This window comes from Pan troglodytes, chromosome 1 (assembly GCF_028858775.2).
Source record: "Pan troglodytes isolate AG18354 chromosome 1, NHGRI_mPanTro3-v2.0_pri, whole genome shotgun sequence".
In the NCBI taxonomy this organism is placed as follows: Eukaryota; Metazoa; Chordata; class Mammalia; order Primates; family Hominidae; genus Pan; species Pan troglodytes.
In genome coordinates, this window is record NC_072398.2 from 74,367,811 (window position 1) to 74,395,018 (window position 27,208).

Genomic DNA, 27,208 nt, shown 5'->3' on the forward strand with positions numbered 1-27,208 from the left:
TGAATATGTACTCTGCAGTTCATCCCAGTCCTCAATACTCCGTCTTGTCTTATACCTAGCACATTTCACTCATTTTTGTGCATTTGAGTTGGCCATATCTGACCTAAATAAATCTTTAAGTAGCCCCATCAAGGAAAAGTAGAAAAAGTGTAACCAACAACCAATTTTTTCAAGGGTTTTATCCAAATGCTAGATTAAATTAAAGGATCTTTTCTTGAACTTAGAAAGATTTAATAGATGCTTGTTGACTGATTGGTTCTACACTTGAAAGGTTGTGAAACTCTACTGTGTTCAAAGTACTATTTGATATCAAGTCTATTATAGATTTGAAGGTTGAAGATAGGAAGACAGTTAATATATTAGGTAACATGTAATTCAGGTTTATCAGTACTTTTCAAATAAAATCCAATTTTATCTTTAATTATTAAATATATTTTTTAAAGTGGCTAATAATTCTTGGAGAAAAATAGATTAAAAATCTTAATTCTGGCACAATTTTAAAAATTCATTTTTAATACTGGTATAAAGAAGGCCTCAGAAAACCTACCATACTATAGGCCGGGTGCGGTGGCTCACGCCTGTAATCCCAGCACTTTGGGAGGCTGAGGCGGTAGGATAACCTGAGGTTAGAAGTTTGAGACCAGCCTGACCAACATGGAGAAACCCCGTCTCTACTAAAAATACAGAAATATCCAGGCATAGTAGCACATGCCTGTAATCCCAGCTACTCGGGAGGCTGAGGAAGGAGAATAGCTTGAAGCTGGGAAGCAGAGGTTGTGGTGAGCCGAGATGGCACCATTGCACTCCAGCCTGGGCAACAAGAGCGAAACTCTGTCTCAAAAAAAAAAAAAAAAAAAAAAGGAAAAGAAAAGAAAACCTACCACACTATAAAGGAGTTCCCCCATCTGAGGGAACACTGGTACTTCAGTCCACCATTCTGGCTGTGGCTGTAGTTTCATCCTGAATTTCTCTCCTCTCCTTCCCACAGAGGGTTTCATGTAAACTGCTTTGGGTCTCCACCATCCTTACACTCAGCCTGATACAGCTGGAGGAACGTTTTATTGCCATTAAAATAGTACACGATGACAAATGATGCCAAGGGCCTCAAAAATAAATGGGCTTATTAAACATTAAGAACTGGGTAATATCCAACTGAGACATCAGACGAGCCAGGACAGGATTTTTCTTCCTCTATCATCCTTTCTTGGGGCACAGCACATCCCTTCTTTTCCTTTTGAGCTTGTGCACTTATTGACCCAGGATAATAGAAGGGGGTCTTTTATAATACAACTCTAAGCAGAGAAGTGAGGTAGAGATTCTTAGGAACAAAGTTATGCCAACAGATGAGCATTCTGGCAGAGGAGAATGTCTGTTTGGCTTATATACGGTAGATCCTGAGGGACTAGTGCTAAGTGGTTTTCTTTCCCTTTTTTCTTCAACCTGATTGGATCTCAAAAATTTTCCCAGGTGAAATTAGGTGAGATTGAATAACCAAAACTCAAACCAAAAACCTAAAAGGAAGGAAGACCACAGGGAAAAAGAATAAAATAAGAAGACAACAGAAGAATGAAAGAAGAAGACAACAGAGTCTGGAGGAATAAGTAAGGAGAAAGAAAGCTTCACAGAGGTTTCCTGAGGTACTGAGAAAGGTGGCTAAGAAGACTCAGGTGTTACTGTCGAGGAGCAACTGGGACAGGAAGCAGCAGACAGAGGAAGCCCACCCCATCTGCCTCCCTACCCAAGATTAGTTCCGTGTGAACTATAACAGTTTGAAGTTTGGAGAAAAGAATTACTTGATATGTTCTTCAAGATTCACTGGTATAATCAACTAACGTACTACCTTTTTCTTTTAGTATTGGACTGTTTCACCATGCTCTTCTGATAGTAAGAAAAAGACTCTCATAGAACCAGCAGTACTTGTAAAGTTATCATGCGGTTTACCACCAGACATAAACAGAAAGCAACTATACTGATTTTGGAAAAAAATGTAAGGTCTAAGACAAGAATTAGATAATACATCTAGATTGGTGAATAGGCAAAGTAATACCTGGCATCTAAAGGTGACCTGTTTTTTGTAAAAATTTTGCATGTTTTAAGGTTGACTCATATTAGCTTCAACCTTAGTCACTTATTTTAAGCTGTTTTTCAGGCTGAAAGCTTATACATTATTAGATAAAATGTGCTTTGATTCTATTTAACGGGAACAAAAAAGGGCACTTAAACAAGAGGTTTAATCAGTACTATTGGATATTTATCTTTCATTCTTTTACAGTCATACATTTGTTTGTTTTTGAGACAGGAATCTCGTTCTGTTGCCCAGGCTGGAGTACAGTGGCGCTATCATAGCTCACTGTAGCCTCAAACTCCTGGGCTCAAGCGATCCTCTGCCTCAGCCTCCTGAGTAGCTGGGAGTACAGTTGTGCCCAGCATGCCTACCTAAATTTTTTAACTTTTGATAGACACAGGGTCTCGCCACGTTGATCAGGCTGGTCTCAGCCTCCTGACTTCAAATGATCATCCCATCTCAGCCTCCCAAAATGCTGGAATTACAGGCCTGAGCCACTGCACCTGGCCTAAAATTCATGTTAATATTAACGAGGGATCTTTTACGTATATTTGCAAGGTAACAGAGATGATAAACACTAAGAATGCACTAATTCTTCTCTGTATTAAGGATTCTTATGGATAAAATGGATTCTTGCCTGCCAATGAGCATAACCAAGAATCTTTAGAGTCTACAAAGTAGGGTGTACCTACTTCATTGGGATGTTAGGAGAAAAACTACACGAAGTAAGTAAGTAAACAAACTACCAGGTGCTTTAAGTGCCTTAAGAAATAATTACCAGACATGATGTGGTCCACGCTGAAATCCAATAGGTCAATGAGCCAGAGGACCAGCAGGAAATTGTTTTATTCAATTATGAAAAATTTTCTGGCATATTCCTAAGAAGAGCAAAATGGGCTATACTACTAGGATGAGGACAAGAAGCAAAATGTCAAGTGGACTTCTAAAAAATAACAGCTTTCATACCAAAGGTATTGAAAGAAAAAAATAAAAAATAAGAGCCTCTGAAAGCCCCGGTGAGACAACCCAAAAAGTAGGAGACCAGAAGGTCCTATTATGCCTCTTTTTTAACAAATGCGAACAACAGTTCTAGTACTGGTAGCTAAATATTGTATGTTTAGACATGGTTAAGAAGCCCTGGATAAATAAGAAAAAGGTTAAACTACTCTTTGGTTAAAAATGCCAAACAGCTGGGTACAGTGGCGCATACCTGCAGTCCCAGCTACTTGGGAGACTGAGGTAGGAGGCTCACCTGAGCCCAGGATTTCAAGGCTGTAGTGCGCCACTATGATGATAATGTCTGTGAATAGCCACTGCACTCTACTCTCGGCAACACAACAAGACCCTGTCTCTAAAAATACTACTACTACTAAATGCCAAACAATGGATGCAGATAATTAAGTTCAGTTGCCCTCCCTATCGGTGGATTCTGCATATGTGGATTCAAACAACAGATGGAAAACTGCAGATGGAAAAATCTTTAAAATAAAAATAATAACAATAAAAATAACGTAAACTTAAAAACAAATAACAACTATTCACATACCATTTACAATGTATTATGTATTATAAGTTATCTAGAGATGATGTAAAGCATATGGAAGGATGTGTTAGGTTATATGCAAATATTATGCCGTTTTATATAGGGAACTTGAGCATCCTCAGATTTTGGTATCTGTGGGGGATGAGGGGATCTTTAAACCCTGTGGATACCAATGGAAAACTGTGCCTGAAAAGTGCAGCTGGAAAAGAATACCAGGAGCATCAGGTGAAGGAATTTAACATGGAGAAGTCTTGCCAGACCATAGGAGGACCTGGGATATGAGATCAACAGAGTCGAGTCTTGGACTGAAAGACCCAAAATGATATTGGGAATTGATTACTATTTCTGTCTTAAAATGAGAGTAGGTAATGAGGATTTCTTAAAAGAGACAAAGACCATCTGTTATTTACTAAGGGACATGAAGGACAAGGATAATCACAGTGTCTGCCCATGTGAATTGAAAAAAGTTGAAAAACCTATTTCTAAATTGGGCAACTGTATGAGGGGTGTGAAGGGCTGCAGTCTGTTTGGAGAAGGTAAGAATAGTGTGACAAGGTATGTAAATCTTTTAGTACAGTGTGTGGCCCAGAAATACTCTCCAGTAAAGCCTGCCAGTATTCTGTCCTCAAATATTTGAGACTTAAACAGTAAGTCTGAAAGTTTATCAGCTAAAATTGGATATTTATGAAACAAGGTGGTAAAGGGAAATAACTACTCTTCAATGAAAGGTCTCATTTTTAATCCACTTCCACTGACACTACATGAGTTCCTTCTCTTTTGTACAATATAGATAATTTATAAATTGAAAGAATGTTGTTGCTAATAATTACAATGGAGGTCTTTCAACACTTATTACTTAGAAGATGCTTTCCCAATACAGTTTCTAGACAATGGGAAGCATTAGAATATTTCATATACTTTTGCCAATAATCATTAAAATTATTTATATGGGTCAAAATTGCACACGCTTTTACTTATAACCTCACCTGCAAATGTATACTATGAAAATGATTTGGATCCAGCTACCACTTCAACCCTGAGGACCAAATTATAATTTTAAAGATTACGCCCTATATTAAAACTATGCTATGCTCCACTCTAATTAAATTCCTATGCCAAGCTAATATATAGCTTGTCTTGAGATGCATCAGAATTTTACTTAATATTACATTTATCAAATGTCTACTTTCAATGCAGTCAACATTAAGAATTTTAGTCTTAAATTACACACACACTAGAAATATTTAGAGATCTTTTAGGCCCTGTAAAAAAAACAAAGCTACAAAGAGGTAGGTCAGGAAAGAGGGGAGAAAATCTGATTCATAGAGATTGATAGAGAATAATACAGACGAGTGTCTAGGTTAACTTTGGTGCCTGTCCTTCCTGAAGTCTACTTGCTCAACTTCTCCTGGATTTCCTCTATCTTTACAATAAACCCCCACTGTACTGGAGCTACTATGTCTAGGTTTCTGTTTCTTAAAATATCTAAACTAAAACAACTTATTTTTTCCTCTTAAAACTCAAGAGCAAAGTTATTTTTCAGCCTGTAGAATTTAAATGAAGATGATAAAAATAATTATGTCCGTTACTTCTTCATTCCTATTTTCCTTCAACAGATACTTTGAGTATGTCTACCATATGTAAAGTTAGATACTAGGTATTCAGCTGCACACAAAAAAGACATAGCTCTTCCTTTCAGAAATTTATAATCTGGTGGGGGAAATAGGCATTTTAAAAGCAATGCAAAGTAAGTCAATAAATAAAACACCGACCACAGGGTGCTAAGAGAGAAAGGAAAAGGATGTATCCATTTAAGAATGGGTGATCAGGGAAAATTTCTTAGAGGAAGTAGCTAGCAAGGTAGAGTGAGTAGTTCATTCCAAGCACAAAGAGGAAAAAATGTTTTTCTTTTTTTTTTTAAATTAACATCCCTGCTGTCCTAAAAAATATACAAATGTTTTCAATGTTCCAGAAACTAAAAGAAGACCAGTGTTCCACTACAAAGAGCAGGAAAAAGGCTGACCTTTGGATACCACTGGGGAGGAAGGAAGGGAATAACTGCAGGCCAAATGAAACAATGTGAGTTTTATTTAGTGGGAAACCACAGAAGGGTTTTCAGTAGAGGAGTGTGATCGGTTATGTGTTTTACAAAATCCTCTCTGGATGCTATGGAGAATAATGGGAAAAAAATGACAGGAAGACAAGTGGGAAGAACAGATAGGAAGTTACTGAATAGGAGATAATGCTGACTTGGAGAAAGAATAAAGGTTCAAGACCTATTTTGGAGGTAGACTTGATAAACTAGTGAATGTGTGTTAGTCTGGTTCATGCTTTGCTATAAAGGAACACCTGAAGCTGGGTAATTTATAAACAAAAGAGGTTTTATTTTGGCTTACAGTTCTTCAGGCTGTACACAAAGCATAGTGCCAGCATCTGCTGCTGGTGAGGGCCTCAGGAAGCTTACTATCACAGTGGAAGGACAAGGGTGAGCCAGCACATCATACAGTGAGAGAGTAAACGAGAGCAGGGTTTGAGGGAAAGGTGCCACAGTCTTCTAAACAACCATATCTCCCATGAACTCGGAATAAGAACTCACTCATTGCCAAGGGGATGGTGCTAAACCATTCATGAAAGATCTGCCCCCATCATCCAATACCTCCCACAAGGCCTCACCTCCAGCAATGGAGATTACACTTCAACATGAGATCTGGAAGGGACAAATATCAAAACCATATCAGACTGCAATAATATTTTTCAAATATTCTCAATTATAAATTGTCCAGAGATACATACATATGTAGTAAAAAAAACACAGACATGCATGGGAATGATTAACACTAAATTCTTCATAATGGTTCTCCTGAGGAAGACCAAAGAAGATGTAGTCAGGAAGAGGTATATATAAAGCTTCTAATCTCATTGACATTGTTTTACTTCTAGAAGTGAGATACATAGCACTTCAATGTATGTCTTAATGATATAGGATGGGGGCAAGGAAGTGCTGGGAGCAGAAGGGTGGGGCTCCTGGCGAGGGCTCCACCTCTGGGCCTGTGCCATTGGACCTAAATCAGGAGAGGCATTTCTGTTTTCGTCCCCAAATATTGCATTTCCCAAGACCACCCTGGTCCGCCATGCCCCCATCTTGTGTCTATAAAATCCCCAAGACCCTGGGGGCACAGACACAAGCGGCTGGACGTTGGGAGGAACACACACCAGTAGAAGAGCACACCAGCAAGCACTGGCAGACACCAGCAGGCCACTGACTGATGGAATGATGCAAAGTTTGGCTGGGGAGGTTGGAGGAGTAAGTAAGTAAGTCAATAAATAAACACCAACCACGGGGTGCTAAGAGAGAAAGGAAAAGGATATATCCATTTAAGAACGGGTGATCAGGGAAAATTTCTTAGAGAAAGTAGCTACTGCTGGGCAGCCTGACTGCAGGGGAAAACCACTGTGTCCGGAATTGGTGGGTTCTTGGTCTCGCTGACTTCAAGAATGAAGCCGTAGACTCTCGCAGTGAGTGTTACAATTCTTAAAGATGGTGTGTCCACAGTTTGCTCCTTCAGATGTTCAAATGTGTCTGGAGTTTCTTCCTTATGGTGGGTTCGTGGTCTCGCTGGCTTCAGAAGTGAAGCTGCAGACCTTCACGGTGAGTGTTACAGTTCTTAAAGGTGGCGCGTCTGGAGTTGTTCGTCCCTCCCAGTGGGTTCGTGGTCTCACTAGCTTCAGGAGTGAAGCTGCAGACCTTCGCAGTGAGTCTTACGGCTCATAAAGGCAGTGCGGACCCAAAGACTGAGCAGCAACAAAATTTACTGCAAAGAGCAAAAGAACAAACCTTCCACAGTCTGGAAGGTGACCCAAACAGGTTGCCGCAGCTAGCTCGGGCAGCCTGCTTTTATTCTCTTATCTGGCCCCACCCACATCCTGCTGATTGGTCCGTTTTACAGAGAGCTGATTGGTCCGTTTTACAGACAGCTGATTGGTCCATTTTACAGAGAGCTGATTGGTCCGTTTTGACAGGGTGCTGACTGGCGTGTTTACAAACCTTGAGCTAGACACAAAGTGCTGACTGGTGCATATACAATCCTTTAGCTAGACACAAAAGTTCTCCAAGTCCCCACTAGATTATCTAGACACAGAGCACTGATTGGTGCATTTACAAACCTTGAGCTAGACACAGAGTGCTGATTGGTGCGTTTACAATCCTTTAGCTAGACACAAAAGTTCTCCAAGTCCCCACTAGATTAGCTAGACACAGAGCACTGATTGGTGTGTTTACAAACCTTGAGCTAGACACAGTGCTGACTGGTGCATTTACAATCCTCTAGCCAAACATAAAAGTTCTCCAAGTTCCCACCCGACTCAGAAGCTCAGCTGGCTTCGCCTAGTGGATCCTGTGCCGGGGCCATGGGTGGAGGTACCCACCAGTCCCATGCCATGTGCCCACACTCCTCAGCCCTTGGGCGGTTGGTGTGACCAGGCCCCCGGAGTAGGGGGCAGTGCCAGTCGGGGAGGCTCGGGTGTGCGGGAGCCCGTGGAGGGCGGGAGTGCCAGGGGGCACTCGGGCATGGCAGGCTGCAGGTCCCGAACCCTGCCCTATGGGGAGGCAGCTAAGGCCTGGCGAGAATTCGAGCGTGGTGCGGGTGGGCCGGCCGTGCTGGGGGACTGGTGCACCCTCCACAGCTGCTGGCCCGGGTGCGAAGCACCTCACTGCCCAGGGCCAGCAGCGCAGGCCAGCCGCTCCGAGTGCGGGGTCCGCCAAGCCCGCGCCCACCTGGAACTCGTGCTGGCCCGCAAGCACTGTGCGCAGCCTCGGTTCCCACCCACACCTCTCCCTCTGAGAGGTGACAGCGTGCCGGCAGCCCTCGCTCACTCTCAGCGCCTCCTCTGCCTGGGCTCCCACTTTGGTGGCACTTGAGGAGCCCTTCAGCCCACCGCTGCACTGTGGGAGCCCCTTCCTGGGCTGGCCAAGGCTGGAGCCGGCTCCCTCAGCTTGCAGGGAGGTGTGGAGGGAGAGGCGCAGGTGGGAACCGGGGCTGTGCGTGGCACTTGCGGGCCAGCGTGAGTTCCGGGTGGGCGTGGGCTCGGCAGGCCCCGCACTCAGAGCGGCCAGCTGGCCCTGCCGGCCCCGGACAGTGAGGGGCTTAGCACTGCTAAGCTGTGTTTGGGCCAGCAGCTGCTGTGCTCGACTTCTCGCCGGGCTTTAGCTGCCTCCCTGTGGGGCAGGGCTTGGGACCTGCAGCCCGCCATGCCTGAGCCTCCCCGCCACCGTGGGCTCCTGCGCAGCCTGAGCCTCCCTGATGAGCGCCGCCCCCTGCTCCACAGCACCCAGTCCCATCGACCACCCAAGGGCTGAGGAGTGCGGGTGCACAGTGCGGGACTGGCAGGCAGCTCCACCTGAGGCCCCAGTGTGGGATCCACTGGGTGAAGCCAGCTGGGCTTCTGAGTCTGGTGGGGACTTGGAGAACCTTTATGTCTAGCTAAGGGGTTGTAAATACACCAATCGGCACTCTGTACCTAGCTCAAGGTTTGTAAACACACCAATCAGCACCCTGTGTCTAGCTCAGGGTTTGTGAATGCACCAGTCGACACTCTGTATCTAGCTACTTTGGTGGGGACTTGGAGAACCTTTATGTCTAGCTAAGGGATTGTAAATACACCAATCGGCACTCTGTATCTAGCTCAAGGTTCGTAAACACACCAATCAGCACCCTGTGTCTAGCTCAGGGTTTGTGATTGCACCAATCGACACTCTGTATCTAGCTACTCTAGTGGGGACTTGGAGAACCTTTGTGTTGACACTCTGTATCTAGCTAATCTAGTGGGAACATGGAGAACTTTTGTGTCTAGCTCAGGGATTGTAAATGCACCAATCAGCACCCTGTCAAAATGGACCAATCAGCAGGATGTGGGTGGGGGGGGGGGGGCAGATAAGAGAATAAAAGCAGGCTGCCTGAGCCAGCAGTGGCAACCCACTCCGGTCCCCTTCCACACTGTAGAAGCTTTGTTCTTTCACTCTTTGCAATAAATCTTGCTACTGCTCACTCTTTGGGTCCACACTGGCTTTATGAGCTGTAACACTCACCGTGAAGGTCTGCAGCTTCACTCCTGGAGCCAGCAAAACCACGAACCAACTGGGAGGAACAAACAACTCCAGACACACCGCCTTAAAAGCTGTGACACTCACTGCGAAGGTCTGCAGCTTCACTCCTGAAGCCAGCGAGACCACGAACCCACCAGAAGGAAGAAACTCCGAACACATCCGAACATCAGAAGGAACAAACTCCGGACACGCCGCCTTTAAGAACTGTAACACTCACCACGAGGGTCCGTGGCTTCATTCTTGTAGTCAGTGAGACCAAGAACCCACCAATTCCAGACACACCTCCACACCTCCCTGCAAGCAGAGGGAGCCAGCTCTGGCCTCGGTCAGCCCAGAGAGGGGCTCCCACAGTGCAGTGGTGGGCTGAAGGGCTCCTCAAGTGTGGCCAGAGTGGATGCTGAGGCCAAGGAGGTGCCGGGAGCAAGTGAGGGCTGCTAGCACGTTGTCACCTCTCACCACCATCTTCCCCTTCAGGTCTCCCCATCTATCTCGCTGACAGTTACCACCACTCAATAAAAAAAACCTTGTACCCATCCTCCCAAGCCCACGTGTGATCGGATTTTTCCAGTACAACAAGGCAAGAACCCCAGGATACAGAAAGCCCTCTGTCCTTGCAATAAGGCAGAGGGTCTAATTGAGCTGATTAACACAAGCTGCCCGCGGACAGCTAAACTGAAAAAGCACACTGTAACACACCCACCAGGGCTTCAGGAGCTGTAAGTATTCATTCCTAGATGCTGTTGTAGGGTCAGATCCCCATGACCTGCCTGTCTGCATGTACCCCCTAGAGGTCTGAGCAGTGGGGCACCGAAAAAGTGAGCCACACTCCCATCGCATGCTCTGTGAGGGGGATAAGGGAACTTTTCCCATTTTAACAATGCTTTCTTGTGTGTTTTAAATATTTAATCATACATTTTTTTAAAAAGTCTAGTCATTTTATTCAATCAATGTACACAGTTAAACTGCTATGAGTTTTTCTGCACCAAAAAATACTATGAAGTAACTTTAGTTCTTCCAACTCATAAGGAAATGGACAATTTTTATTAGGAAAAAAAAATCCTATAACTTGAAGTCAGTGATCCTTGTTCTGATCATGAGAACTAAACACACAACAATTGAATATAGTGAAGGTTGTTTAACAGGTCTAAGTCTTTGTGAATCTTCAAAGTAATATGGGTCTGATTTTATTGGAGCAAAATATCACTCCTATTTTTAGAAATAAATATGTACCCTTATTTGAAAGCATTAGTTTTGACATGCTTATTCTCCTGTTGTTCATCTTCCATAATTATTCCACTATTTTTTATTTAGAGATGCAAATACTGACCTTAAATGTTCCCAAACATATCCAAACCTGCTTCTAGAATAAACATTGCAGACCTATTGCAACCTGAGCATTGCCAGAACAAAGCAGATAACAATAATATTCTCCAGTCATTTCACAAAATCATCTTTCACAAGATGCTCCTGGAAGGGTAGAAACCACAAAACCAGTCACCCTGCTCTCTCACTACCACATTAAATGAGAACATGTAATTAATAAAACGTAACCCAGTCGATCCATCAGCACGTCCTGTTGCAGCTACCTTTGAAATTTGTCCAGAATCCAACCACTGTCACTACCTTGGTCCAAGCAACCATCTGCCACCCAGGTTACTGCAATTGCCTCCTAACTGGTCTCCAACTTCTCTCCCTGAACTCCCCACAATCTCTGTTCAACAATGAAACTGGAGTGATCAGAATAAAATTTTATCAGTGTATGTCACTCCTATGCTCAAATCCCGCCAATGGTTTCCTATCTCAGATCAGTAAAACCTAGTCTTTACAATGGTCAAAAAAGGTCCTGTCATGGTTGGGTGTGGTAGCTCATGCTTGTAATCACAGGACTTTGAAAGCTGAGGTGGGAGAATCGCTTGAGCTCAGGAGTTTGAGGCCAACCTGGGTAATCTAGGGAGCCGTTGTCACTTTTAAAAATAAAAATAAATTAGCAGGGTGTAGTGGCGTACCCCTGTGGTCCCAGCTGCTCAGGAGGTTGAGATGTAAGAATCACCTGAACCTGCAGTGAACCATGATCGTGACACCACACTCCAGCCTGGGCAACAAAGTGAAACTGCCGTCTCAAAAAATTAAAAATAATAAAAATAATAAAAAGGACCTACTAATATTTGCTGTACCTTTTTCTTCCTTTATTATTCTCCATAGCACTTTTTATGTCTGGTTATATATTCTACTTAGTCATTTGCTTATTATCTGTCTCATCTACAAGGACAAAAACATCATGAGAGCAAGGATTTTATCTGCTTTTTACTTTTTGTTTATCCCTCAACTGCAATGGTGCTAGAGACTTGGTTAGATTTAAGTTTATGTAAATTTATTTATTTCAACAAATGTTGACTGAATGAATAGATGTTCCTCTAAAAGTCATAAGAAGCACAGACAATGGTTCTGCCATTTTAACTTGAGATTTCTCCCTTTCTCTGTAATACCAAAATTAATAAAAGCACAAGACAGAATTATAAGTCAACTGATATAAGAACCATAAGGATTCTTGTAGGTGGGAAAGAGTTGGGGTCCAGAAATGAGATTTTAGAGAGACTTTTCTGGCACTGAAAATTTCTGTTGATAAGTATAACTTTACAATAGCCTATATGGTTTTTATTGGTTTATTCAATGCATTTTTTTCTCTACATTTGTGGCCAATTACAACTGCTAGAGTTTTCAGAAACATTTATATTTATGTCAGAGACTTAAAATTTTTTTTTTAATTTAAATAATTTTTATTATACTTTAAGTTCTGGGATACATGTGCAGAATGTACAGGTTTGTTACATAGGTATACATGTGCTATGGTGGTTTGCTGCACCCATCAACTCATCATCTACATTAGGTATTACTCCTAATGCTATCCCTCCCCTTGCCCCACACCACCTGACAGGCCCCGGTGTGTAATGATCCCCTCCCTGTGCCCATGTGTTCTCATTGTTCAACTCCCACTTATGAGTGAGAACATGCGGCGTTTGGTTTTCTGTTCCTGTGTTAGTTTGTTGAGAATGATGGTTTCCAACTTCATCCATGTCACTGCAAAGGACATCAACTCATTATTTTTTATGATTGCATAGTATTCCATGGTGTATATGTGCCACATTTTCTTTATCCAGTCTATCATTGATGGGCATTTGGGTTGGTTCCAAGTCTTTGCTATTGTGAATAGTGCTGCAATAAACATACGTGTGCATGTGTCTTTATAGTAGAATAATACTTTGGGCATATACCCCATAATGAGATTGCTGGGTCAAACGGTATTTTTAGTTCTAGATTCTTCAGGAATTGCCACACTGTCTTCCACAATGGTTGAACTAATTTACACTCCCACCAACAATGTAAAAGCATTCCTATTTCTTCACATCCTCTCCAGCATCTGTGGTTTCCTGACTTTTTAATGATCGCAATTCTAACTGGTGTAAAATGTTATCTCCTTGCGGTTTTGATTTGCATTTCTCTAATGACCAGTGATGATGAGCTTTTTTTCATATGTTTGTTGGATGCATAATGCCTTCTTTTGAGAAGTGTCTGTTCATATCCTTTGCCTACTTTTTGATGGGATTTTTTTTTCTTGTAAATTTGTTTAAGTTCCTTGTAGATTCTGGATTTTAGCCCTTTGTTAGATGAATACATTGCAAATTTTCTCCCATTCTGTAGGTTGCCTGTTCACTCTGATGACAGTTTCTTTTGCTGTGCAGAAGCTCTTTAGTTTAATTAGATCCCATTTGTCAATTTTGGCTTTTTGACATTGCTTTTGATATTTTAGTCATGAAGTCTTTGCCCATGCCTATGTCCTCAATGGTATTGCCTAAGTTTTCTTCTAGGGTTTTTATGGTTTTAGGTCTTATGTTTAAGTCTTTAATCCGTCTTGAGTTAATTTTTCTATAAGGTGTAAGGAAGGTGTCCAGTTTCAGTTTTCTGCATATGGCTAGCCAGTTTTCCCCATAGCATTTATTATATAGGGAATCATTTCCCCATTGCTTGCTTTTGTGACGTTTGTCAAAGATCAGATGGTTGTAGATGTGTGGTGTTATTTCTGAGGCCTCTGTTCTGTTCCATCGGTCTAGGGGACCAGTACCATGCTGTTTTGGTTACTGTAGCCTTGTAGTATAGTTTGAAGCATGATGCCTTCAGATTTGTTCTTCTTGCTAAGGAATGTCTTGGATATACAGGATCTTTTTTGGTTCCATATGAAATTTAAAGTAGTTTGTTTCTAATTCTGTGAAGAAAGTCAATGGTAGCTTGATGGGAATAGCATTGAATCTATAAATTACTTTAGGCAGTATGGCCATTTTCACGATATTGATTCTTCCTATCCATGAGCATGGAATGTTTTTTCCATTTGTTTGTGTCCTCTCTTATTTCCTTGAGCAGTGGTTTGTAGTTCTCCTTGAAGATGTCCTTCACATCCCTTATAAGTTGTATTCCTAGGTATTTTATTCTTTGTGTAGCAATTGTGAATGGGAGTTCACTCATGATTTTGCTCTCTGTTTGTCTGTTATTGGCCTATGGGAATGCTTGTGATTTTTACACATTGATTTTGTATCCTGAGACTTTGCTGAAGGTGCTTAGCAGCTTAAAGAGATTTGGGGCTGAGACAATGGGGTTTTCTAAATATATAATCACGTCATCTGCAAACAGAGAAAATTTGACTTCCACTCTTCCTACCTGAATACCCTTTATTTCTTTCCCTTGCCTGATTGCCCTGGCCTGAACTTCCAATATTATGTTGAATAGGAGTGGTGAGAGAGGGCATCCTTGTCTTGTGCCAGTTTTCAAAGGGAATGCTTCCAGCTTTTGCTCATTCAGTATGATATTGGCTGTGAGTTTGTCATAAATAGCTCTTATTAATATGTTCCACCAATACCTACTTTATCGAGAGTTTTTAGCATGAAGGGGTGTTGAATTTTATCAAAGGCCTTTTCTGAATCTATTGAGATAATCATGTGGTTTTTGCCATTGGTTCTGTTTATGCGATGGATTACGTTTATTGATTTGCATATGTTGAACCAACCTTGCATACCAGAGATGAAGCCAACTTGATCATGGTGGTTAAGCTTTTTGATGTGCTGCTGGATTTGGTTTGCCAGTATTTTATTGAGGAGTTTCGCATCGATGTTAATCAGGGATATTGGCCTGAAATTTTTTTTTGTTGTATCTCTGCCAGGTTTTGGTATCAGGATAATGCTGGCCTCATAAAATGAGTTAGGGAGGAGCCCTTCTTTTTCTGTTGTTTGGAATAGTTTCAGAAGGAATGGGACCAGCTCCTCTTTGTACCTTTGGCAGAATTCGGCTGTGAATCTGTCTGGTCCTGGGCTTTCTTTGGTTGATAGGCCATTAATTACTGCCTCAATTTCAGAACTTGTTATTAGTCTATTCAGGGATTCGACTTCTTCCTGGTTTAGTCTTGGAAGGGTGTATGTGTCCAGGAATTTATTTATTTTTTCTAGATTTTCTAGTTTATTTGTGTAGAGATGTTTACAGTATTCTCTGACGGTAGTTTGTATTTCTGCAGGATCAGTGGTGATATCCCCTTTATCATTTTTTATTGTGTCTATTTGATTCTTCTGTCTTTTCTTCTTTATTAGTCTGGCTAGCAGTCTATCTATTTTGTTAATCTTTTCAAAAAACCAGCTCCTGGATTCAATGATTTTTTTTTTTTTTTTTTTTGAGATTGAGTCTCATTCTATCACTCATGCTGGAGTGCACTGGCGTGACCGTGGCTCTCTGCGACCTCCACCTCCCAGGTTCAAGCAATTCTCCTGCCTCAGCCTCCCGAGTAGCTGGAACTACAGGTGCACGCCACCATGCCCAGCTAATTTTTTTGGTATTTTTAGCACAGATGGGGTTTCACCATGTTGGCCAGGCTGCTCTCAAACTCCTGACCTCAGGTGATCCACCCACCTCAGCATTCCAAAGTGCTGGGATTACAGGGGTGAGCCACTCCACCTGGCCGGATTCACTGATTTTTTTTTTTAAGGGTTTTTCATGTCTCTAACTCCTTTAGTTCTGCTCTGATGTTATTTCGTGTCTTCTGCTAGCTTTTGAATTTGTTTGGTCTTGCTTCTGTAGTTCTTTTAATTGTGATTTATGGTGTCGATTTTAGATCTTTCCTGCTTTCTACTGTGGGCATTTAGTGCTATAAATTTCCCTCTAAACACTGTTTTAGCTGTGTCCCAGAGATTCTGGTATGTTGTGTCTTTGTTCTTATTGGTTTCAAAGAACTTATTTATTTCTGCCTTAATTTCATTATTTACCCAGTAGTCATTCAGGAACAGGTTGTTCAGTTGCCATGTAGTTGTGTGGTTTTGTGTGATTTTCTTAATCCTGAGTTCTAATTTGATTGATTGCACTGTGGTCTGAGAGACTTAGTTATGATTTCATTCCTTTGCATTTGCTGAGGAGTGTTTTACTTCCAATTTTGTGGTCAATTTTAGAATAAGTGTGATGTGGTGCTGAGAAGAATGTATATTCTGTTGATTTGGGGTGGAGAGTTCTGTAGATGTCTATTGGGTCTGCTTGGTCCAGAGCTGAGTTCAAGTCCTGCATATCGTTGTTAATTTTCTGTCTCATTGATCTAATATTGACAGTGGGGGTGTTAAAATCACCCAATATTATTGTGTGGGAGTCTAAGTCTCTTTGTAGGCTCTAAAACTTGCTTTATGAATCTGGGTGCTCCTGTTTGGGGTGCATATATGTTTAGGATAGTTAGCTCTTCTTGTTGCATTGATCCTTTACCATCATGTAATGCCCTTATCTTTTTTGATCTTCGTTGGTTTAGTCTGTTTTATCAGAGACTAGGATTGCAACCCCAGTTTTTTTTTCTTTTTCGCTTTCCATTTGCTTGGTAGATCTTCCTCCATCCCTTTATTTTGAGCCTATGTGTGTCTCTGCACGTGAGATTGTTCTCCTGAGTAGAGCACACCAATGGGTCTTGACTCTTTATCCAATTTGCCAGTCTGTCTTTTAATTGGGGTATTTAGCCCATTTACATTTAAGGTTAATTTTGTTATGTGTGAATTTGATACTGTCATATGATGCTAGCTGGTTATTTTGTCCATTAGTTGATGCAGTATCTTCATAGTGTTGATGGTCTTTACAATTTGTTTTGTTTTTGCAGTGGCTGGTACTGGTTTTTCCTTTCCATATTTAGTGCTTCCTTCAAGAGCTCTTGTAAGGCAGGCCTGGTGGTGACAAAATCCCTCAGCATTTGCTTGTCTGTAAAGGATTTTATTTCTCCTTCACTTATGAAGCTTAGTTTGGCTGGATATGAAATTCTGGTTGAAAATTATTTTCTTTAAGAATGTTAAAAATTGGCCCCCACTCTCTTCTAGCTTGCAGGGTTTCTGCAGAGAGATCCACTGTTAGTCTGATGGGCTTCCCTTTGTGGGTAACCCGACCTTTCTCTCTGGCTTCCCTTAACATTTTTTCCTTCATTTCAACATTGGTGAATCTGATGATTATGTGTCTTGTGGTTGTTCTTTGTGGGGTTCCACAAAGGAATAGTATCTCTGTGGTGTTCTCTGTATTTCCTGAATTTGAATATTGGCCTGTCTTGCTAGGTTGGAGAAGTTCTCCTGGATAATATCCTGAAGTGTGTTTTCCAACTTGGTTCCATTCTCCCCGTCACTTTCAGGTACACCAGTCAAACGTAGGTTTGGTCTTTTCCCAGTCCCATATTTCTTGGAGGCTTTGTTTCTTCCTTTTCATTGTTTGTTCTCTAATCTTGTCTTCCTGTTTTATTTCATTAAGTTGATCTTCAATCTTTGATATCCTTTCTTCCACTTGATCAATTTGGCTATTGATACTTGTGTATGCTTCACGAAGTTTTCGTGCTGTGTTTTTCAGCTCCATCAGGTCATTTATGTTCTTCTCTAAACTAGTTATTCTAGTTAGCAGTTTCTGTAACCTTTTATCAAGGTTTTTGGCTCCCTTGCACTGTGTCTTTAGCTCAGAGGAGTTTGTTATTACCAATCTTCTGAAGCCTACTTATGTCAATTCGACAAACTCATTCTCCATCCAGTTCTATTCTCTTGCTGGCAAGGAGTTGTGATCCTTTGGAGAAGACGCATTCTGGTTTTTGGAATTTTCAGCCTTTTTGTGCTGGCTTTTCCTCATCTTCATGGATTTATCTATCTTTGGTCTTTGATGTTGGTGACCTTCAGATGGGATTTTTGCGTGGGTGTCCTTTTTGTTGATGTTGATACTATTGCTTTCTGTTTGCTAGTTTTCCTTCTAATAGTCAGGCCCATTTTTGCAGGTCTGCTGGAGTTTGCTGGAGGTCCACTGCAGAACCTGTTTGCCTGGGTATATCACCAGCAGAGGCTTCAAAACAGCAAAGATCGCTGTCTGTTCCTTCCTCTGGAAGCTTCATCAGAGAGGGGCACCTGCCAGATGCCAGCCGGAGCTCTTCTGTATGAGTTATCTGTCAACCCCTCTTCAGAGGTGTCTCCCAGTCAGGTGGCATAGGTATCAGGGATCCACTTGAGGAGGCTGTCTGTCCCTTAGCAGAGCTCGAGCACTGTACTGGGAGATCCACTGTTCTCTTCAGAGCTGGCAGGCTGGAATGTTTAAGTCTGCTGAAGCTGTGCCCCCAGCCACCCCTTCCCCCAGGTGCTCTGTCCCAGGGAGATGGGAGTTTTATCTATAAGCCTCTGACTGGGGCTGCTGCCTTTCTTTCAGAGATGCCCTGCCCAGAGAGCATGAATCTAGAGAGGTGCTATGGCTACAGCAGCTTTGCTGCACTGCGGTGGGTTCCACAACTAGTTCGAATTTCCTGGAGGCTTTGTTTACACTGTGAGGGGAAAACTGCGTACTCAAGCCTCAGTAATGGCAGCACCTCTCCCCACACCAAGCTCAAGCATCCCAGCTTGACTTCAGAATGCTGTGCTGGCAGTGAGAATTTCAAGCCAGTGAATCTTAGCTTGTTGGACGCCATGGGGGTGGGTTCTGCTGAGACAGACCACTCAACTCCCTGGCTTCAGCCCCCTTTCCAGGGGAGTGAACAGTTCTGTCTCACTGGCATTCCAGGCACCACTGGGGTAAAAACAAAACAAAACAAAACAAACAAACAAAAACTCCTGCAGCTAGCTTGGTGTCTGCCCAAACGACTGCCCAGTTTTGTGCTTGAAACTCAGGGCCCTGGTGGTGCAGGCACCCGAGGGAATCTCCTGGTCTGTAGGTTGCGAAGACCATGGGAAAAGTGTAGTATCTGGGCTGGATAGCACTGTCCCTCATGGCAGAGTACTTTACAGCTTCCCTCAGCTAGGGGAGGGAGTTCCTCGACCCCTTGTGCTTCCCGGGTGAGGTGATGCCCCACCCTGCTTCTGTTAATCCTTCATGGGCTGCACCCACTGTCTAACCAGTCCCAGTGAGATGAACCAGGTACCTCAGTTGAAAATGCAGAAATCACCCACCCTCTGCATTGGTCTCATTGGGAGCTGCAGACCAGAGCTCTTCCTATTTGGCCATCTTGCCAGCTCCCCTATGTCAGAGTCTTAATCTTGCTTGTATTAAGCTCATTCTGATGAGTTTTTTGTGGGGGAGAATGGGGATAAGGAGGAAGAATATTGTGTAATAAATAATGAATCTACTCTTCAGATAACAACTTCTGAAAACTGCTTTGAGAGAATTATACCTGGTGATATTTAATCAAATAATGTAGTACTGTCATTTTTTCATCATCCTGAGAAGAGAAGAGAAGCAGAAGATACATTCTAATTTGAAGGGTCAACGATTTCCTTAAATTTCATGAAAATACCAAGTTACTATATAAAGCTGAACATATTTGGTACTCTAAAAATTGAACTATCTGGGAAGAGTCAACTTCAAACACCGGCTGTCAGTTATTCTGTGAAGACTAAAAGAAATACCAGTATTTTCCTTATGTCTTCTGAAAGAATGTGGAGGAGAAGCAAAAAACACTTTTAGAGCAGTATTTGAATCACTACTGAAAAAGGAAATAGAATTAAGCTTCCATTAAGGTCACTCACTTAAAATTTTGCTTTTACCAAAGAAGCATCTCAACCACTGGGTGATGGAGGGGAAGGTGATTAGAAACCTAGATAATTGAAGAAATTAAGAAGCAACTAAATGGGCTATACAGATGGATGGAGCAGACTGCAGGGCAATGTTATTATTAATTGAATACTGTATAGTAGGCAGAGTACTTAAGTACTTGATATCATAATCTCATCTAATTCTTACACTAAACCTGAGAGACAGGTATTGTTAGTCTCATTACACAAACAAAGAAAATGAGATTTACATAGGTCAAGTAACTTGAACAAGGCTGTCTAGGAAAGGTTGACTAAAAAGTCCAATATCCTAACTCAAATGTCATACCGTCTCTACATTGCTCTTTGTAAGACTGAAAATACTTTGCTGGATTTTCCCCATCATAGTAACTTCTCTCATAAAAGCACTAAAGGGACTCTGCTTTTAGGTCCAGTTCTTAGCTTTCAATCTGTCTGTATGCAACTTCAGAGATCAGGTCAATCATTCCAATCACCAAATGAGTTTCATTTTGTTGCATATTCATGGACTCTAATCTGACCCATTATCTGCGACCTAAAAACAAAACAAAACAAAACAGAACAAAACCTTGCCCTTGATCACAAGAAAGATCTTTATTGAATAAAAACAACTCAAAGTTAATGTTCATGCTACCTTGGAAGGCTGTTTGGCAGTATCCATTAAAGCTGAATGTATGTACATCCTAACACAACAATTCTACTCCTTGCTGTGTACTCACAGAAGTGCATAGGTACGTTAACTAAAAGACAAGTTCAAGAAAGTTCAAAAGATTCACACGGAGCACTATTCATAATGGCCTTCTGGAAACTAGAAACAACTCAAATAACCATCAACAATAGAATGGGAGAACGGAAAACTAAACTATGCCTAAATGCAATGATATGGATGAATCTCACAAACATAATGATGACTAAAAAAAGTTAGACAGAAAAGAGTTCGTATTGTATGATTCCATATACATAAAGTTCCAAAACAAGCAAAGCTAAACTATGGCATTAAAAGTCAGGAAAGTGATTACTTTTCAGAGTGTAGTTACTGGAAAAGGGCAGTGAAGGGGAAGAGGGTTTCTGAAATGCAGATAATGTTCCTTTTTGTTCTTTTTTAAATCTGGGTGCTGGTTACTTCGTTATGTCCATTTTTTGAAAAATCATTAAGTTCTACATTAATATTTGCAAATTTTCTTTTATCTGTTATTATACTTCAATAAAAAGTTATTTTAAAGACTGCAATGTTTTATTATCGATAGGGTAATAGCATAATATTTACACTATAAATGTTAATACATGTAGACTCTTGCTAAACAGATAAAGGCAGATAATAAGATATAGGTTTGTTTTTTTAAAAATGATTTTCATTTCAGTTACTGACTAAAAGACAATCAAAACAGATTTTCACTCATCTTAACATAAGAAAATGTATTTTTAAACTTCAGTTTCAAATCCCACTGCTATCCATCATTCTGGAATTAACTAACCCATGTTATCATATATTCAGATTTAAGCAAATACTTTAAATAAAACTATTAATAATTAGCAGTTGTTCAGTCAGGCTGCATTGTCAAGGTCTATAAAATTCTTCTCTTTTCTGCTAAATTAACTTTATTGGCTTAACCTCAGAATGAATGAAGAAATCTTTAAAATAATATAGCTTAGGAAAGCATGTCATGATACGTCTTCTAAGCATAAAGTTTCAAACTCAATGTCTTTCTTTTTCACTTTGCAATGGGATCTTTGAGTAAACATGTTGCACATGTTAAAAATCAGAATGTAAAACTTTGAAAAGTCAACACTTTTCTACCTGAGAGCTTCCTATCCTTCCATTTTTAAGTAAACATTGAGTCGTAACCTCAAAATTTAAATTGTTTTCTTAAAAACAGAGAATACGACAAAAACAAATACCTATGGATAATCTATTTAAGACTGTGTTACCAATTCTTAGAATATGTCATCACATATGAAATAATAGCTTTTGATATAAATATTTTATTAACTACAAGAAGGAAAGGGGCAAAAAGAAAACACAGACATGCAGGAAGTAAAAGTTTATTCAAAAATTTCCTTTGTAAAATAATTCTTGACAAAGATGAGTTAGTGGAAAGAATAAATATCCTGAGGCACACTACAATATTGTTTCCAATAGATTATTCTGAAAAGCAATTTTAATGGTAAAGGATGTTACCATTTACTTCCCCGAACATCATGATGCTATGATTACAATCTATGTTTTGAAAAGTTTTCCAACTTCCTTAAACAGCTATAGAGTACAGGTTTAAGGGGAGGAAAGGTAATATCTATGATGTTTTTATTAATATTAATGAACATTATGACCTTTCAAACACTGATTGTAAGTCACAGTTGACAAGTGACGGGAAGGCTAATAAATTTATTTATCTTTTCTGTAGCACAAATGTTGCTAGTTTTCTTAACTGACATTAGAAATTCATGTATCTTCAAGATAAAATTTGAATCTAGGTTCCAGAAAACCCATGGACAATGTTCCAATGCCACGGGTGCCAACATTCAGGCAGACAACTTTAGAAAGTCACCATCCCAGTGAACTGAAGGGCAGAGATACCACTCTAGGAAAAGTGATTGAGAAATCACATTTAGTTGGTTATGATTAAGCACATTAATTTTATTCCCTTTTCTACAATGAACACTATAGAACCAATCTAGTACGAAATTAATCTCTTTCTGCAAAAATTGTGAAGCAATAATAAATATTTGCAAGCTCATACTATATATAACTCAAAAACTGTTAAAATGTCATACAACCACTTTCCTATTTTTATGAAATACCATGAAATACTAAACTCAGCTCAGTATATAAAAAGTCTATGAATATTTATCAAAACTTTTAGCATTCACTTATTTTAATATTCTAGAACTTGAAGATGTGAATTTGGTTTATACTTTCAAAGAGTATTGCCCTATAAAATAGCGGAGTTGGAACTGTTCACTACACCAATTTGGATAATCAGGTAGAGTTTTTGGCACAAATGACCACATATGCTTTGTGAATATTGTGATTACACCATGTTGACTTTGAATAAAGTTTTAGCTCCTAATTCTGAATTCTTCCTTTAAGATACATTTAGAAAGGCATTTTACAAACTAATTTGTAAGTAAAACAAGTCGGAGAATTAACATATTATAAATCAGATTCTCTAGCTGTTATATTCAGGATTTGGAAACCTATTCTGCAAGCCTGGCAAGTCACTGAACCCTTCTTTATCAAAGTACAGTACAAATGATTAAAACTCTTACATGTTTACAAATGCCCTGTGACCTTCAGCTATTAGGCAAGTACTAACTAAAGCCATTGAAGAGCAAAAGACCAGCCTTGCCTGCATATATAATTGTTACTGTTTTAGTAGGCTGAGAAATAACATTTTTATGCTTTATATAGTTTATACATTGCATCTTTTAAATCTTATTTTTACATTTAAACTTCTAATTCCTAGTGTGATTAAAATCATTAGACTTTCCTTTTAAGAAAGAGGAATCTGGCCGGAAGCAGTGGCTCATGCCTCTAATCCCAGCACTTTGGGAGACCGAGTTTGAGACCAGCCTGGCCAGCATGGTGAAACCCCATCTCTACTAAAAATACAAAAAATTAGCCGGGCATGGTGTTGTGTGCCTGTAGTTCCAGCTACCTGGGAGGCCGAGGCAGGAGAATTGCTTGAACCCGGCAGGTGGAGGTTGCAGTGAGCTGAGATCATGCCACTGCACTCCAGCCTAGGTGACAGAGTGAGACTACATCTCAAAAAGAGAAAGAAAAGAAATAGAAAAGGAAAAGAAAAGAAAGAGAAATCTTTAAACAACTCAATGACAACAGAAAAACCAACTAGCCCCATTAAAAAGCGGGCAAAGGACATAAACAGACATTTTTCAAAAGAAGATATACAAATGGCCAATGAGCATATGAAAAAATGTTCAACATTACTAATTATCAAAGAAATGCAAATTAAAATCATAACATGATATTATCTTATGACAGTCAGAATGGCTATTATTAAAAAGTCAAAAAATAACAGATGTTAGTGAGGATGTAGAGAAAAGAGTCCACACTGCTGGTGAGAATGTAAATTAGTATAACCTCTATGGAAAACAGTATGGAAATTTCTCAAAGAATTAAAAATAGAACTACCATTCAATCCAGCAATCCCACTATTGGGTACCTATCCAAAGGAAAAGAAATCATTGTATAAAAAAAGATTCGTGCACTTATATGCTTATCGCAGCACTATTTATAATAGCAAAGATGCAAAATCAGCGTTAAGTGTCCATCAGTGGATGACTGGATAAAGAAAATGTGGTATGTACATACAATGTAGCATTATTCAGCCATAAAAAAGAGTAAAATCATGTCATTAGCAGCAACATGGATGGAACTGGAGGCCATTATGTTAAGTAAAACAACTCAGAAAGTCAAATACTGCCAAATAATGTGTATACATGGACACAGAATTTGTAATAATAGACATTGGAGACTCACATGGGACAGTGAGAGGGGGGTAGGGGATAAGAAATTATTCAACAGGTACAATGTGCATTATTCAAGTGATGGTTACACTAAAAGCCCAGACTTAACCACTACACAATATATCCACGTAGCAAAACATCACTTGTACCCCTTAAATTTATACAAAAAAAATTTTTTTTAAAGGATGTTTACCTTAAGAAGCATAGTAATACAAAACTGTCTAGATTATATATTAAGCTTATAATCACGTAGATAAGCTTATACTTTTGATTAGTCCTGCTTTTTAAGATAGCTATATTTTATATACATTTATACTGCCATTGAAAATATACACTTCTTATCTAGCAAATTCCCTATTACTGCTAAGATAGTCAAACATTTTGATGACCAATATAAGCCATATATATGCATAATACTGTTTATTTCTTTAAAAGAGTAAATAAATATAGCCATCTAAGGAACTAAAAACAATAAAATACACAAATATAAACACCTAAGAAATTTTACAAACTAATTTTTGAAATATTCTACTATATAAAAATATAATTATATGACATAATAGCTTTAGTTTATCATTTGTCTCATCATTTGGCAGCAGTCCCAAACATGATAAACAGAAAGATGTCTGATGAACTGAGAAATTAGTTATTATAAAAATCTCATTTATATTCACTCTTGCAGTATAACTGCATTAATATTAAAAAACACCCAGTTCTAAATTCATTTATTTAACCTTAAAGGCATTTTATACTGGTAAAACATTATTATACAGATATAGGTTTATTATGAATTTAATTATGCAAATTTAATCACCCATTTTACTTTGTAGGAATTATATATGCCTTAACATTTTCATTCCTCAGAAATAATAAAATTACAATTAAAATAGTTTTTACTGAAAATTCAAATACAGCTTTTTGGTCAGTGAGTATTTATGGCTTAATGTCACAGGCAAAAACAAAAGGAAGAAAACTGTAACCATTTTTAGTAGAAACTACTTTCTATTTTGGCTTAGTGAAAGATGGGAGTCACTCTACCTCACAAAGCAGTAAGTCAATGATGTGGAACACCATGCAGAGTGGGAACTTGGCAGTAAAAAGAGTGAGAAACCACTGGGATGCATACATATGAGCTTCCAGGTTCAGATCAGAAAAATGGCTATGCAGGTCCGGTAGCTGTTCCTAAAAGTCAAAGTGGAAAATTTAAGAGCAATGAGAAGCTTGCAGCAGAACAATGAAGTTCCTGCCACAACTGCAACTTACAAACAGCTTTCTATGATCGCTGTAACTCTATTCTAGTATTGGTTGTCTTGTATAACTGCACAGAAGTGATGACAGCAGATGAGAATTAGGGATATGACAGATAATTGAGGAAAATAAAAACAGACTTATTATAAACAACTAAGAAAGACCATCTCTTGCTCACTTGACTGTTCTTGATTCTTGCAAAATTCTCATTCTACCAGAGCATCTGTAGTGTAATGTGTATCTTGACTCCAGGGTCAAGTCATAGCATCCCCATTCAGGATTAAATTTTTTTTTTTTTTTTTTTTTTTTTTTTTTTGAGATAAGAGTCTTGCTCTGTCATCCAGGCTGGAGTACAGTGGCATGATCCTGGCTCACTGCAACCTCCGCCTCCCAGGTTCAAGCCATTTTCCTGCCTCAGCCTTCCAAGTAGCTGAGATTATAGGCACCCTCCACCAGGCCCGATTATTTTTTGTATTTTTTATTAGAGACAGTGTTTGACCATATTAGCCTGGCTGGTCTCGAACTCCTGACCTCAAGTGATCTGCCCGACTTGGCCTCCCAAAGTGCTGGGATTACAGGTGTGAGCCACTGTACCCAGCCCAGGGTTCAATTCTTAACTAGCTAGAAAAGAAATGTATCTTCTCTTTGGAAATCATCTAATCTGGGGTCTATGATGTTTCAGTATATTTTTTGAACACTTAGAAAATTCTAAGCCACGACAAACTATTTAGAAATCTGTCTTCAGCATATTAAAAATGGCAAAGCAAAGAAATTATGCAAAGGTATAATATATAAAATTGGATATCTTCTAAAAATGCCTTTATGGTAACTTTATTTTTTTCTCCCAATTTAAACAAGCAAATGGTTTTCAAAAGCATGAACAGCAAGGTACAAAGTATTCGCATAGCTATTACCATAACTGAAAGACAAAGGCCACCTTCATTTTGTTTTCATAAATAGACCACAAAAAGAAGAATAAAAAACAAAATAAGCCATTTCTTGAACTACATGCTCTCTTTGAAAAACAGCCAAATGTGCCCATTAGGTACTTCAAATGGAATGTCCAAATGCTCATTCAGTTAACTGGAAAAAAAGTGCTAATAGAAAAATGTGGTTGAGGTTCTTCATAGTACCACACATCTGTTATTTATTAGGTATATTTACTTGATTCTCAAAGCCCTTAGGAATACTGACCTTCGAAAATATATGAATTTTTTGGTAAATAAAAGGCAAAAAGCAAGTAATCCCAAATATTTACTTGGTAGAATTAAATCGTTAAAAAGGAGCTTATTGCTGTTAATATCCATATTTACCAGATTCTTCTACATAGTCTTTTTCCTCCTTAATGCCCATTTGTCATTGTACTTATGGCTCATTTTACATCCCTGCCTCCTTTTATTTCTTTTCAATTTTAAAGTCTTCTACCCTCCTACATTCCCTTCTCCCAATAAATTGTTCCTTTAACCTCACTGCAAATTCATCTTCTACTGCCCTGTTCTTCTAATCTCTCAGTCTCCTACTGGCTTCACTTCCCTCTTTAGACACCTACGGATCCCCTGGCAGTTCATATCAATGAGCTCCTACTAGCATCTTCTGCTCTCACATTCCACGAACCTCCTTCCTCAACCATTTTACCCTTCCCCAATATGGAATCAATCCATCCGTGTACTTCCTTCACATTTCTCTTG

The 27,208-nt window shown here is 39.8% G+C and overlaps 1 protein-coding gene across 28 annotated transcripts in view; it reads right to left on the reverse strand.

Moving 5' to 3' along the window:
- RABGAP1L (RAB GTPase activating protein 1 like) overlaps positions 1-27,208 on the reverse strand; it is an 831,104-nt gene that overhangs the window by 269,595 nt on the left and 534,301 nt on the right. For all 28 annotated transcript variants that reach the window (XR_010157113.1, XR_010157108.1, XR_010157115.1 and 25 more), the window contains one exon: positions 25,311-25,454. Coding sequence is in view for 22 of the 28 variants with exons in the window: in XM_054673497.1 (XP_054529472.1) it covers positions 25,311-25,454 (144 nt within the window). In the remaining 6 variants the exon portion in view is untranslated. The remainder of the gene's footprint in view (positions 1-25,310; positions 25,455-27,208) is intronic.